At 41.7% G+C, this 16,242-nt stretch overlaps 1 protein-coding gene across 1 annotated transcript in view; it reads left to right on the forward strand.

Moving 5' to 3' along the window:
• Positions 1-14,950: 14,950 nt before the first annotated feature.
• Positions 14,951-16,242, forward strand: part of dnah9 (dynein, axonemal, heavy chain 9) — a 118,232-nt gene continuing 116,940 nt past the window's right edge. Inside the window, exon 1 of the mRNA XM_070990066.1 lies at positions 14,951-15,301. Within this exon, the coding sequence (XP_070846167.1) occupies positions 14,951-15,301 (351 nt within the window). The remainder of the gene's footprint in view (positions 15,302-16,242) is intronic.

A 16,242-nucleotide genomic window follows, 5' to 3' on the forward strand; every position in this document is an offset into this window, starting at 1 on the left:
GAAGCTTTATGCTGCTCACTTGACTTCCAAAATGTGCTCAGAATGCGATGAGGATGTACAGTAAGAATATGTTCTTACAGCTCAGCAAGAATGCCTTTCATCCTCACTGGGCCTGAATGCACAGGAGGTTTATCCCCTAATGGAAAGCACATTTCCATGTTATAGACAGGTTCGACACCAGGGCATGAAATTGGATTTATGAGTGTGGGAATCAATGCATTGTCGATGATATTCAACATATGAGGTCTCATTCTGTCAACTGCTGTTTCCATGGTTCATCTCTGTCATGTTTGCTGCATTTCACACTTTAAATAGCATGAAAGAATTCAATGTTAACACCTGTAGTGACACCATGTTTATGTTCAGAGTATTTCTTTCTGCAACCTGTGTAATGTGCTTATTTCAAGCTGTTTCACGTCTTTAGTTCTTTGAGGGGAATTTCGGGAAAACAAGGGGAAAATCTTTTATTTTTAGAGCAATAGCAAACATACTGTTCACACGTTCACACAAATGACATGAATATTTCATGAAATAACTTGAATAATGAGCGTTCGGGAAGGATTTCATCGCACTCGGTGATTCGAGTCGCACGTGAAACAGAGGAGGCTCAGTGTGCTGCTCACATCAGGCATGACTTTCAAAATAAGCGTGCTCCCATTTCCCATGAAACAGGGCTTTGGGGGCTTGACGGGCTCAACGCAGTGCAGTGGAAGGATTTCTGCCGGGTTATCAGCAGCACAGGCAGCCAGACGATTACTCATTTGAATGTCCCTGATAAAATGACAACGTCCTCGAAAATTATCGAATCACAAATAAATGAAATGCAAGAGATACAATAAGTTGTTCTGTTTTATAACATTCTTTTTGACCCTCCGCTCGAAAATGAATGCACGGTCGATGCAAGGCTCCATGGGAAATCAAAGGACAAAATGTTATGAACTCATGCATACGCTATCAGGCATTTAGAAGCCGCTTTCCACTGAAATATCTAAAATATGATATTGATGGATTCCACAAATCCCAGACCTAAAAACTCTTGTCGTGATTTAAGATTGATTTTTGCCTTCAAAGTGCTGACATCAAACAGGGAGAAAATAGGATTTTATCCACCGAGCTTTCACCTGCGTGTGTAAACAACATCCAGCGGTGTCTTTAATACATCAGATGAAGTTTGATGCATATTCTTTTCCAGCCAACACAAACATTACGCTGTTGCTTTTAAATCTAGGAGGACATCTTGGGACAGCCAGCCAGGGTGTAGAGATTACAGGGGAAACTAATTTATGAGTACTTTCTGCTCTGACTAGTTTCAGGGCTGAAGAGAAACACTGTAAATGCCTGATGCTTCAGCCAGCAGGTAGTTACAGTTAATGTTCTTTTACTATTTACATTACAATTACAAAAACTCCTCCCTGACCCTGTGAGCAGCGTGATGCATGAAGTATGAGTGTCTTCACGTAGGCCATATAGAAACAGGGCTGGCACCAAACTTTGATACTTCTGTTGCATGAAACCGGAAAAGAAGTGGCTTCTCATTCGGAAAGGACCAAATCTCATCAGCGTCTGTGAGCCAATAAGAATGCAGCATGCTTATACAAAAATGTAATAAAGCTGGTGAATGGCTGAAATTACATGCTGCAGAGGCATGTTACACACATTGCTCACAGTTGATGACTGTCAGACTTGAGCCACAGAAGTAAGAGGTCTCACTCATCGCGCATTATTTCCCAGTACCACAAATGTCATGTTTAGGCAGACTAGACACTACAATGTCCTCTACTGTTGGCTGATAATGTTCCTTTTGACAGGTATTTCAGGTCAGGTGGTGATCTTCTTGCATGTTCTTAGTGGGGGTATTTTTATGGAGGATACCCCAGGTGAACACGGGGAGAACATGCAAACTCCACACAGAAAGGCCCTTTTTCCTCGAGCAACAGGCACCGAAGGCGTGGTGGAGGACACGCCACCAGCACCCACAGCGAGAATCGAACCTGGGACCTTCTAGCTGTGAGACGACAGTGTTACCGCCGTGCCACAATTGTAACATAATGTCTACTGTAATTTTCTTTTTGTTTAATTGGATTTTGCAAAAAAGGTATTGTGAAAAGTTCAGGGATCTGTATCGAAGTCAAGGTAGGAAGGTACCAGGTATCGAGAATTTTTGAACAATGCTCAGGTACAGTGAAGACACTTGATTAGACACCATTTGCTTTTACACATTCAACAGGCATGGAGCAACATTTGAGGTTTTGATTCATTTGGGTTCATGTTTCTGGCCAGCTGACAAGTAAGTACAATATTCAGTCTATTTATAGCTCCGGTTTGGTCTCCACCACCACCTGATGGAAACATCTGGTAGATGTAGGTTATCTGCTGTTTACAGTGGAGGCTTTTTTGCTGAAAACAGCCACTGTTGGGTCATTCATCTGTGGAGAAACTTGTAATGAACAAACTCTACAAGATTGTTGCGCTTGGGAAGATTGCTCTGTCGTCAAAAATACAATAAGACACTGCTTCGTGAGTCCCGAAAGGAAAGGGTGGCTGAGCCTCAGTGATGTATCACATCCTCTCTATTTTAATTACTGTAAAGTTTTATTGGATCTTAATCATTGTAACCCATAGAAGAGACATGAACGCAGCAGGAGGCTAACATTAACCCAAAACATCATATACAAGAGCAAAACACTGCATTTTCCATTGATTTCAATACTTGTTTGTCATTCAGCATTAAACATTAGCCAGTATACACGAATACTTTCCACACTGTCTTCCCCAGACTGCTAAGTGTATGGTAGGGACAAAATAATAGAAACACTTCACAAGCTCATGCAATCCAAAACACCAAAAGCCACTGCCAAAAAAACCTAAGATGGAAAGCTTTTTGGTCATTTCTGTTGTCATAGATTGCATGAGATGGTAAAGATGTCCCTGTCACTGTGTCCACCTCCTGTAGAAATAAGTTCAGCTTTTGCCTCCTTCGGGGGCAGACCCAGCACCGATTGTCTGTGTGTTGTCTGTATTGCCATGAAATAAGACATCTGCCATGCACTCTGGGTGCCATTATCTCTAGACATGGATACACGATACACACATGCACATATTCTCCACCTTTAGGACAAGCACGCGCCCTCCAGCAGGTTTTTAGCGAGTGGAGAGGGGTGAAGGAAATGATCCATCACTCAGAGTAAACTCTAAACAGCCTAATGACACGTGGCAATATAAAATGGAAAATTCAAATAAACACCAGCGGGCCTGTTTGGAGGCACTCCTGGTACAATAGCCCAAACACTGGGCATTTGAGTAATCATTACTAGTCATAACTCAACACCGTGGAGATGTTAAATAAACAGTATACTTCTGTAAGGCATATACAACAAGGCCCAAATTTACTTTAGCCGTATCACTGGAATCTGTGAGGTAAAGGACACTCACCAGCCATGCCAGAGACAGTATCTTTTAATGTCATGTCATGTCTTTTCATCAACAGCGGTGCCTTTCCGTTAGCTTGTTAGAAAAACTTAACTACTGTATGCTTTGGTGGCCTCTGAGCTGATTTGTGGCTGCGGCATGACATAACAAGAAACCCAAGCTGTTTTGAAGCTTCGAAACTCGACAGTCCATACATAGCCTGTCTGATTTATGACACATCTGTGTCTCGGAGTGCTATAGGACATACTGTATCATTTTCCAGCGTGCTTGAGTTGCCAGCTCTCCCTCTGTGCTTCACTTCAAGCGGAGAAAAAAAATCATTTTTACTAATACTTAAGAGCATGCTGGTTATAAGCTCAGAAATGATTTATAAAAGCATAAGCTGGTGAGCCTCCAGGACTGATGTGGACACTGACCTCATAGGTGAAACCCTGCCTCTAATTGGTTCCTAATTGGGCTTGATTACACAGCCATTAGGAAGAGTTGTCTGAACCCAGCCAGGCCAAGCCCCATGGTGGGGTTAACACTGCTGCCAGATACTGTTATGAAGCCCAGGTAAGATGTCACCGCAGGGCTAAAACCCAGTGGGCCCTCAGTTAGAGCCCAAATTGAGGCTATTACATTACAGCTATTCCTGAGTACAATTTTAGGCAATTTAAAAGCGGACAAAGAAGAATAATCACTTAATAAATATAATTCTTTTTGACCCTCTTACAGAGTGGTTATTGAAAACTACCTCACGCCGTAGAACGGTAGTCTGTAACACTTAACCCTTTCTTCCCCGCTTCAATATGAACAGGCCACACCTCTTCCTTCACATGTCGGCACACACAAAAAAGTAGAATTTCAGATTCTTCCCATACAAAGTTCTTTAAAAAATGGAAGGAAGACGTAACTGCTAACAATAAAAGTAAAAAAAACATTGAGGAAAAAACACATAGAATTGTAAAACCCCTTAAAAGAGCAACCACAGACCAGCTCATGTACAGTAGAATAAAATCTACCTGCCAAATCAAGTCAAGTAAAAATCTTCTAAATTTGACAAGAACGGTGCCTGAAAACTTTCAAATATCAACCTGCAGTTTTGCCCCTCTGGAGTAAATCTCTCTAATGGTAACAATTGTGATAATTGGTAAAGGTAGAACGTTCGCTTCCAAGATAACAAAATACATTTCATTGCAAGGCGATTAATCATAATTAGCATCCTGCAATTTCTGTTATCCAGGAAAAGATCAGGCGTGACCTTTGGAAGATACAAACAGATATGAACCTCAGTGTTTAACTCTGATGAATAGATGTTCTCTCTTTGGACAGTTTGGTCTCCTGGAGTAAAATTTATGAATCACTTTATTAGCTTCTTTGATTTTATTACTAGCAAATAAAAAAGCACTGGGTTATATGTATTATGTTGTATCATCTTTTTACATCCAACTGGAGAATCAGTTCGACCAGCTGTTCATCTCGATGCACCAAATCCTAATATTCATATAACTTTAGTGGGTGGCAACACACATTCATTTCCATTTTTTTGTGGAAATTCAGTTAAAATTTGCACCAAATTGAGTTTGCTGGCTTGGCTATTGTCACAGTGTAAAACACATAATCGCACCATAATGTGATTATAGTGACTTTAATGATCCACAATATGTGGAAAACAATCTATATTACAGATGTTATACTCTGCTGTGACTTGCTTTCCCTCCATATCGATGAACAAGCAGTCTTATGTCGTGTGAGGCTGATTTTCACAATATCAATCCAACGTGTGCCCGACTCCCCGACTTAAAACGGGTTTCATACATGCTGAGACTTCTGTTAGCTCTCAGCGATATGTGTGAAAAAAGCCTTACATTTATGTCATTCTGCTGGTCCCCTGACAGCCATTACTAACCCAATATCCTGTTTCAGAGAGAGTGAGCCTCCAGCATGTTGCTTTTGGCCCCTCACCAAATCGCAAAAGTATGAAAATTACCCATCCAGTCATGGCCTACAGCTCTTTAAAAGCCATCAGCGTTCCTTTTGACAAACCTCCACATGGCTCAGAGGCCAGAGCTGACTGGCAGAACACCACTCTGCCCACCAACACCACCGACCACGAAACCCCTTACCTCCCTCCCTCCTAGAGGAACAAGGTCGTTTGGAGCTATTTGTAAGGCCGCACAATTCAACGACCGCGAGGCCTGGGGATTGTAGTTGTGCAGAAAGCCCAGATAAACAGCATCGGCTTCCTCTCTGCTTGTTATCAGCTTTCTCATACGCTCACTGGCCAGCGCTTTACCCCCGCCTCGCTCAACGTGTCACATCCCTCTGGAGTGTCGGACCCAGAAATAGCTTGACATGTTGTCCCTGGGTGTGCTCTCCTTCTCTTTTTGTAAGGATGTGACACCAGACACTACGAGCATGCATCTCTTTCATTGTAGTGGCTTCCAAATGTGTAAACTCAGACAGTCATGGGAGGACCACTTGTACTTTGAGTGCTGCGTAAAACTATGCTGTCACCCAACTTCAGTGAGGCTTTCAAGAGCACGGAGCATGGCCTCACAACTGACAAACACAAGCAAACCCGGAGAAAAACAGCTATTATGAACAGGTCTTCCTCTGACTTTACAAAACGTTCAGCCTCCCCAGACTGAGTCAAGTATGATTAATGCTGCTGCTGCTGCTGACACGAAGTGAACAAATGAATCAAGCTCCATCCAAACCGAGAAGGAAAAGCATCATTCAGAAGCATTCGGGATTACTGGCATTCCCGAGAGGCTGAGGTATTCGCCAGATTCCTCAAACACATTCATGCACAAACAGCGTCAGGTGTCAGGTGCTCCTTTCAGTCATGCCAGTGTCAGGTTAGGATCGTTAAGACGTCAGGCTTGGCGCTGCGAAGGGTTCGAGCAGCAACTGGCACTGCACCAGGAAGCAGGCTTTTACTGAAACAGATGCTTGCCTTTATGAATTGTGGCATATCCTCAGCACCAGACTTTGCGTCACATTTCTCGGTTAGCCAGCCTTGCCAGGAATGACTTGGAATGAGTGCATAAAAGCTATCCTGCTACACAACTCATGCAAATGTGAAGTGTATGTGTGTTTAAACTGCAGATGGAGTGGACTGAGGAAAACCGGATGCAAAATGAATCACATTTTCTATGTCCACTTGTGGTCTTTTCATGGTTTTTGGTGTTTTCGAGCATTTGATGGCTGGTCATTGAAATTGTTTCCTTTGAAATCGAATAGCTCCAGTTAGCTGCGTGTGCTTAACCCTCATGAGCGAGAGAGCGGGTTTTGCTTGGCATTTCATCGTCACATGCATGAGATCATTGTCAGGCAGACAGGCATGAAACTTCTGATTATCTCACAGGCGTGTGTGTGAAGTTTTTGCAAGGGCGCGCGTGTGTGTGCGCGCGTCGGTGTGCACCTATTGTAACTGTGGTGTGGCTCACACGTCATCGAGCGAGCCACGAGTTAATGTTGTGGTGCAGGACTTACGTGTGGGTGTGTAAGTGTGTCAAAGTGTTTGCACCCTGTAAAAAATTCTGATGGTTCACATGTATGAGTGAAGGATGGTATTAGAAAAGCATGACTAAAGGACAGACACATCTTGAAGGATCATTCGGCAGCTTGGGTCTTATTTCTATTGGTTATAATTATGTTGTGCTTACCATAGTAACTGCTGAGAACATGGCAACATCACTAAGAAGACGTTTGACAGGACAGAAACTCTCGGTCACGCCATCAGACGCGTTGTAAACAAGCTAATAGTGAAGCGAGATTATTTAAAGCATTGAAAGTGAGTGAAATGTAAAAGAACACTAAGACCTTTTGGAGAAAGCTGAAGCAGGAATTTGGTTTGTAAACTGCCATGGATGTTTGCAACGGACAAGTTCTGTAATAACTTCACTGTTTGCTTTTGTTTTCTCTTCCACATGAGTTTTTCATTTGAACCTGGGTTTGTTTAAACCTTGTCTGATTGTGTGACTGGTCCTGTTTTTTACCCACATGACCTTAGGTGTTCCTAAATCTTTTTTAGCTTTAGTAGTTAGCTGCCGTTAAAAAAAAAAAAAAAAAAAAGGTTGTAATTAAAAATAAAACAGGGAACTGTGCTTTATCTCTTCTACCTGAATTAGAAAACTAAGAGAGAGACAAAAAGAGGCTTGCTCACCTGGAGTCCAAACCAGACAACGTGGACATGGATCAGGAACAAGTCATTTAGAACCCTCAGTTAGACACACAGGAATGTCTGCGTAGTCCCAGATTGTTGATATTGTGTGAGAGAGCCAATATGTACAGAAATACATTTGCACTAACTCTTTTGATACTGGGCACATGTTCCAACCAACTCAGTGTAGCTTCATTTTAGAGAAATGAGGATGTGTCAATGGATAGTTTCGGACAAATACCAACACTGTTAGCTTTCCTGAATCCAATCCAGCTCAGCTCTCTCGTACTGGTGCTGTTCCACATCTGAAAGCAATAAAACAAGAAAGAGAGAGGGACGGGCAAATTTTAGAAGGTGAATGAAGAATTTTAACAGGTTAATAAATACCCTTTTATACTGTACCTGTTTACAAGTTTTTATGTGAAGCTGAAAAAGGGTAAACTTTACACTGATGTTTGATGGACAAACAGTGAACCGACACACAGAAAAGCTTCATTAGCATAAGTCTGTGATACCTTCAGGGACATTTATTCTTTGTACACATACTAGTTATATTATTCTCTGTTTTAATCCATATTCATGCTGAAGCTAGCATGGACACAGATGTTATGAAAGTGTGCCAGGACCTGAGGACAAGATGATCTGCCTGACTCAGATAGTTGGGTTTGATGCTTGTGGTTGGATGGTTCTGTGGAACATCTTGTCCTTTGCAAAGAACATTCAGAATCTAAAAAAGGTATTTGGAAGACTTTTTCCCAGTCTGAACTATCATCATACTTATTGCCTAAATTAAAGCCTCAAAGGGAGATGAAATAATCTAAGAACTCTGCCGACCTCTGCTGGTTACAGGTAAGAAGTACAGTTGCATGAATATCATGTCAGCCACATTGTCATGCTAAAAAGCCATTATCTTAACAGGCTGCAGTTTGTGCTGCTGTCTTACTATATTGTATTCTGCTGGGCAGTTTGTCCACCCACGGTGGGCAAAATATTAGGAAAGCCTCTTACTGACCATGAAGTTCAATCAACACCTCTCTTCACTGACCACTAAAACCCTTAACCTGAGTGTATTTTGACAGTGATAAGAAGAGTAAAAATGTGTCATTGTGGAATGAAACTGCAGAGCATCAATGCACCGTTAAAAACAGCTGCATCATGCTAACCAAAACTCAAACCAGTTGTTTGTCAAGATGAGGTTTACACGTGGCAAGTGTGTGACAAATTTCCAGAGAACAAACTCTTAAAAATGAATGATCATCAGTGCTGGAAATGAATAATCATTTATTTAAGTAAACAAAATCGGTTTAACTAAACACAGTTTGTGCAAATCTGTACTGACAAACACTGCTGTGTGTTGACCTGTCCAATGACAGCGCATTGATCAGTAGGTGGAAATATCTGAAAACAACCATAAAAACATGTTCGTCTAATTCTGATTAAACTGGATGCTCCAGTTGCAACAAGTCACTTGAGTGACTCAGGCTGATCAGCAGCTTTGTCGTTCCCTGCTGCCATTTTTGTGCTGCATCAGGCTTACTTAAATCATCCAAGCTGATTTAAAGATCACAATGAGGCAGATGCTCCTGGTTTGTGTATTTCAGTGTGCAACCACCCAGGTGGATGTAGCCAGCAGCTCCGTCATATCAGTGACCAGGCAGCTTGTTTGATTCTGAAATGGAAAGTCTGGCTGCGCTGGTTCTCTTTGGTCTGTCATCTTAATCTTCAAAGTCATTCAGAGGAACTGAAACTCCTTAGTCGCTGCTTCTGGACAATCTGAATGAGTCACACCTTTCGGTCTGCACACACATAGACACACGCATGTATCTTCGTTCACACACTCACCTTCCTCAGGGGGGTTCATCAAGCTCCACCATGATATGCACCTCCGAGAGACAAAACACATCAAGAAAATATTTGATGTCATGTTGCCAATAATCCTGTTTCACATCCTCCATCGGAATACTGAACAGACAACACACACATTGTGTTCGCTGCAGCCAAATTCTACTCGACAGCTTTATGGGGGTGAATGCAGACCTTAGAGTTTGATCATTTCTCAAAGACAAATCCCTCAGAGATATCGCAGAATGCTCTTAAACTTGTATTATGCACTTGCTTTACAAGTTGAGGGAGTATCTGTCACTGCCTTGCAAACTAAGCCTGAACCTTGAACAGTCCACTTCTATCATTGTCCAGAGGTCTCAAAAGTTTCAGATCAGACATGAGGCCCATTCCAAGACGCAGGTTTACCGAGCTTCTAGATATCTCTGTGAGTATAACCAGAAACGCATCAAACCTGAAACATGTACTGTTAGAGGACCTCTTCCCCAAAAGAACTCTGGATAACAGCTTCATGGGACACAACTGCGACATCTTTTCAGTATAGTATAGTGCCATCTTGTGGCCAATCTTGGCAATCACATTTTCTGAGTCGATGGAAATAAAGAGTCCTCTCGCCATTTTAACTTCATGAAATGTTTTGTCTAATCAAATCACGCTCATTGTGCTGATGATGAAGGTGCTGATGATGTTTTTTTTGTTTTTTTTTTAGAAATAAACATTCCCTCTTCAGCAGGCAAATATGAAACCAGCTTTGTAGTGTCACACCTACTGATTTCAATTAAAGTGGGACAGTTGTTGGAAATTAATTCCCTCTTAAAAATGCATTTTTTCTCCCAGACCGTGTCACACAAGGGAGTCAGTGATATAATAAGCAGTAGTGAGTCTGAGAACTTGTAATTTATTGGGTGTCTTTTTTGAGGAGTTTGTCATTGCATTTCACAATTCTTCCTCATTGTGTCTTACTGTGTTCGTGCCAGTTGCACAAAGGATGTGGAGTCCACTGATTTCCTAACAGGGAAGGGAACGGTGCCACCTTTCGTGCCTGGGTGCATTTCTGTGGAGGTTACACTGAATCTGTAACCAAAAAACACTGTTTGAGACTGATGACCGCCGTTTCCTTCGGGACACACAGCTGCTACATCAGGTCTACTCAATAATGAAAAGAAGAAGTATTTATTGTGTTAAGACAGTGTAGCTATCTTACAAAACCCACCTGCTAATAAGGCATGATATCTTATGCTAGCTAGTATTAGCATATGTAAAACTACCATTTGCGTAGGCATAATTTATAACCTCAGTTTGGTGATTTTTGTTGCACAGCTAATACATATGTACTTATATTTTCATGTGGCATAATGTTGATGTGTTATCAAGTTTTGGGAGATACTGCAGAACGCATTCAAGAGCATTTATACCAGTAGAAACATCCATCTGTGCTGACTTACATATGGTACATTCCAGGGTCCCCCTCCATAAATAACGTTGGATATGTCCACTTCTGTTTTGACAGTCTGTGCAGGAAACTGCATGAAAACAAACAAACACTTGGTACCCAAAAATATTTCAACTAATGACCTTTGAATTAAACTGTGTTTCTTGATTATATTTCTTACAGCTGTTTTCACTGTTAAATCTGCAAAGCACAGCAAAGATTTAATTGTTAGCTAATGCCTGCTTACCATGCAAAGGTGATTGCTAATGCTAATGCGAGCCTTAAAGAGTAGGGGAAGTGGTGCAAAAAGGTAATTGGCATGGCACAGCATAAGTAGCAACACTTTTATCAGCCTGCTGGATGGAATTAAAAATAGCACCTCCCTTGGCTGTGTGAAGAGCTGTGTACAACCTATTTATTAGAAGACATGGTGCAACCCCATGACAGTCGGCTGTTGTTATAATTGCATTTTCTTTTTCAACATTTTGTGTCTGTTCTGATGCAGGTCTTCAGAAAGCTTTGGATATTGCTACAAAAGAGGGAGTGAGGACCTGAGGCTGAGGAGATGAGTCGTTATTAACCACCTGTTCTGAACTACAGCTTCTACAGAGCTGGGAAAAGAGCAATCTCACCTGAGACAGTGCCCAGGGATAGCATCCTCAAAGGCAGCCTGAGGATACACCACAGCAGGCTGCTACACCCAAAGATGTACCACAGCAAGCTGCTGTCCCAAGGATGTTCCACAGCAAGCTTGAGAAGGCCCTAAATTGGGTGCTCTGTCCAGAAGAAAAAGCTTTGGACACCACTGCCACAACCACACCCTTTGAAAGCACCTTCTGGTGAGGTTAGAGCTGGTGGCCACCAGCCATCGAAACTAAGAGTCTCTGTTAGATACAGCAGATGGAGCAGCGGCAAGACAAGAAGCAGGAAGAATTAGACAAGAGCCTGGCCCATCGACAAAGGAGAACGACAAACCGAAGGCTGCACTGAACCAGACACAGAGAGCGCTGGAGAGTTAACAGCTGCAGTGGCAGAAGAAGAGGTCCCATCTCCCCCAGTCCCTCAGAAACATCCAGCAGACCCCGCAGGAGGAGGAGAAAGCTCTGGAGACGAGAGGGGACGGTGTAATGGACAGGATTGTCAGCTTAGAAGAGAAGATGATACACGACCTTCCCTGAGGAGAGAATTCCTGTGGGCAATCAAGAACCTCCAAGGTTCATCCTCCAAGTAAACCCGCCACCCAACTTCCCTAACTCTCTCAATCCCCAACTCCCACTACACCATCCCTATTTTCCCACCTGCATCTCTTATTGCTCTCCCAGATGTCCGTGGAGAGGGGATCTCTGGATTTGTCTGTCCCAAGGTTTCTTCACTTTTAGAGAGTTTTTCCTTTTCTTCTTAGAGAGCGTGGGCTGGACGTACTGTATATACAATGTCTCAAAGGGCCTGTAAAGCCTTTCTGAGACACTGTATCAAACTTTAGAGCAATAACTCTTTTCAGCTTCCCTAATCCTCAAATTTACTTTCTACTTTGTCTCATTTTCTTTATTGGGTTATGTTTCTCTACAGTGAATACTGTTGTTACAACATTAAGGACGGCATGACAGAGGGGGTTGTTGGAGAAAAAGTATAAAATAAGTATTTGCAGTTGCTTTTAAATTGGTTTCAATCAAATACAGAATAAGTTGAAGTGCAGTTTCCCAGTTTTAGTTTTGGAAAAAATAAAAGTCTGTTCCTCAGATTACTCCCATATGCTGCTGGATAAGCATCTGGTTTGATGAAAAAAAAAAAGAAAAAAGAAAAAAGAATGAGCTCATTTTATCTATGAAGATGACATGTATCTCACCAGGACATCTCTTTGTAGAACATCTCTTAGAATTAGGTGATTTCATGTGCCTTCATTAGGAGCCCTCATTCAAACTCACTCATTTCTCTCCAGCTGATTCTTTTCAAACACAATATGTCACAAACGACTTTCAGAGTCCATTAGTTAGACTGTTCCCAGTGCAATAGCCCTGCAAAATGTCCTAAATCTGCTCTCTTTTTCACTACAAGCACATTGAAAAGGGTTTCTAAACTTGTATTTTGTTCAGAGGCATTAGTATAAGATGCTTGAAGTGTTTTGAGTATTTTCTCTCAACTAAAGACATGTTAGAGTTTCTTCTTTAGGAAATAAATCAAAACATTTTCCCACTTTATCTCCATAAAGCTTGAATTACATGATCTCACATTGCTGACTCTGTCTTATCTGGTGTAGTAACAGTTTAATACCACCTGGTGGCAACTGTGTCCTGTCGTGTGCTGTTCATTCTTTGCTCAAGGGTACCTATTTTCTCCTGCCAATTTTATGCATGTGCATAGTACACCAGCCGTTCCAAACTAAAGCATAGTCCAGCACATTTCAGCACAATTCAGCACATTTGAGTACATTATATGTATGTGTGTGTTTTGTGTGTATATATATACATTTTCTTTTCTATATACTTATGTTTCATTTTAATAAAATAGTGGTATAGTTAATATACAGATGACACAGTTTCAGATGTAGATTCTGAAAATATTAAAATCTTAAGACACTTCATCAGTCTTGTCCATCATTGCATCAAAACATATGTAATATTGCAGAAATTCTATTTGAAGCCTCTGTTAATGCGTCCTACTTGACATGAAAGCATTTTTCCCTCTTTGGCTCCCTTATGCAGCAGATGTGGGGCAATGCTAAAAATACAGTTTCTCAGAAAAATAAATGGTATTCTCATTTACCAACACAGACAGCACAGCTTTAAAGAGCAACTCGCAGGTCACAGTGGGTAAATTTATACTTAATGCTTCCTGGAAACAATCATTTCAAAAGTTAATGCAGGGTTTAATGTTTTAATATTATCATCTATTAACTTTCTATCTACATATAAATACTTGTTAGATGAACTATTTGCAAGTTCAAATGGGTAAATCAACTTCACATTCAAATCAGTCTCTGTCACGCTTGGTTCAGCATTGGAAAACACAGTGTAGTATTATATTAGCATTAGTTTCTTTTATGGGGAACTGTCCACACTCTTGCCAGTATTAGACGATGTATGCGGGCTCTGTTATAGCCTGATATTTGACAGCAAACTTAACAATGCTGTGATGTGAACACAGCGTTAGGTATAATGTTAGCTGTCGCCAGTGATTCTCCTCATAGCACGACTCAATTCCTCACCAACGGCCATTATTATTTCTAATCTTTATTGTCCATGGTCTCTTGGATGCCTAGTGGTCTCATAATTATTGGGCTGCTTTCCATCATATGCAAATGAATGCACATTTTCCACCTCTCCAGTGTCAAATTAGCACAGGGACCTGTGTTTTTATTATGTTATGTCACATCCGGTTTGTGTCTTTTGAGACGGAAGTGAAACTCCACATGTCATTGAAGTGTACAGATACTTTTTGAACATTTCTACATCATTTTACGACATGAATCACTGTTGTCTCCAACCTGCAAGTTGCTCTGTAAACTCGACCCCCTTGTCTTGTTGCATCCCAATGGTCTTTTTTTAGATGGACATTAAACTTACAAACACGACTCCACATGTTACTGCACTAGTGTTTTCTTGTTAACTGCATTTCTTTCTTTCTTTCTTTCTTTCTTTCTTTCTTTCTTTCTTTCTTTCTTTCTTTCTTTCTTTCTTTCTTTCTTTCTTTCTTTCTTTCAAAAATCTCTTTTCTACATCATTGTCCTGCACACTGATTAACTGGGGTCGCGCCAGCCAGCTAGTCTTCAGGTGTCCCAATGAACTTGAACTCACCCCTGCATGCAGTTTCACAGAGAGGTGAAAAAGTAAAACTTATTTGAGTGCAGGTGGGCTTAAAATTCCTACACCCCCTTAACTCCCCCTGAAACTCAAACAAAAAGCTCGCGGGGAACAATGGGTGTCAATCAACAGCTCGACGGACAGAGGGATGTCCTGATCCTGGGTCAGCTCTAGGTCGCTCGTGTCCCCTAAGCAACTGCCTGATTAATCCAAACACTGCGTTACTATGGAGGCCGAGACACAATCAGTTCATACACTCATCGGGACTGACCCGGGACAGCAGAGCGCCCCGCGGACATGGAGGAGACACCTGCCGAGGACAAAAGACTGGACTTTATAGCGGACTACGTGCTGAGGACGCTTAAGCTGAAACGGGACAAATGGCAGAAGTGCGTGTCCAGTGAGGACAACCGGCGGGTGCTGCAGGAGTTCGTGGACGGAGCCGAGCAGAGGACGCTGGTGGTGTCTCTGAGCGCGGCCGGGCTGCTGCAGCCCGCCGCCGCCTTCACGGCCGCCTCCAAAAGCAAGGCGGTGTATTTTGTAAAGCAAAGCAAAGGGGCGCTGAGTCCAGACTCCATGAGGGACAAGCTGCTCTACGGGGACTTGTCTTACGCTCCGCTAGATCAGTTTTCTGCTCTAGTTGAGGAGGTAAGCAGCAGAGCAGCATATGTTAATTATTGTCAGGGCTGCCTCGACTTGACCGCGTTCATTTCTCTGCCGCCCACAGTTCAGCTGCAGAGTGAGGTTCTAAATGAGATAAATGACTTTGTCACGAGCACAACTGTTATGCATCATGTGGTTTAAGTGCTTAACTCAAGTACTCTTCGGAAGTAGTTCAGTAGGGACTTGTAGGCTACTTCACTTGCAGATCACCACGTTTCTACAGAATATATTCATGTGCCACCTAACCAGGCCCGGATTAGCACCAAGGCGCCACAGGGGCCAAAATGAGCGGGGCCCTGTTCACACCCTACCCATCAACCCCCATCCCATCTTATTTCCCACTCTCTGTGCATTGTGTGCATTAGTTTCTAATTTGCAAACAGTTTGTGGTGGTGGACAGAGGCTAAGTGTGTTTGTAGTAACTAACTTTTTCATTACTTGTGCATGTGCAAATGCATGTGAGTGAAACCCTGTGTTCTTGAAGAATAGCATTCTTCAAACTACAGTTTGTCTTCACATAATAATCTTTAATCAACACCAACATGGCAAGGCAGTAAAACACCAAACTTCAGTCTCTTCAGTTACACTTATCACTGTTAAACACACATTCGTCCCAAGTAAAACAACTGTAGGCAGGAACTAAAGGGGGCCATGATGAGTATTTTAAATGTTAACATGATAATATATAAATGATATAATGTAAATGAATAATGAGGATTCGAGTAATGATGATTAAAAAAAAAAACTTAATTCTACAACAGAAATACAAAGTGCACTATTACTAAAAATATACAGGTAAATAAATCATAAATGAGATCATAAATAAATAAGATGAACTTGAGATTGTAAACCAAGATGTAATGTGTACATTAATTAAGGTTATATGAGCACGATGTTTATTAAAATAATAAAGGCCTTAAAGCTAG

The sequence above is a fragment of the Chaetodon trifascialis genome, chromosome 21 (genome assembly GCF_039877785.1).
Source record: "Chaetodon trifascialis isolate fChaTrf1 chromosome 21, fChaTrf1.hap1, whole genome shotgun sequence".
In the NCBI taxonomy this organism is placed as follows: Eukaryota; Metazoa; Chordata; class Actinopteri; order Chaetodontiformes; family Chaetodontidae; genus Chaetodon; species Chaetodon trifascialis.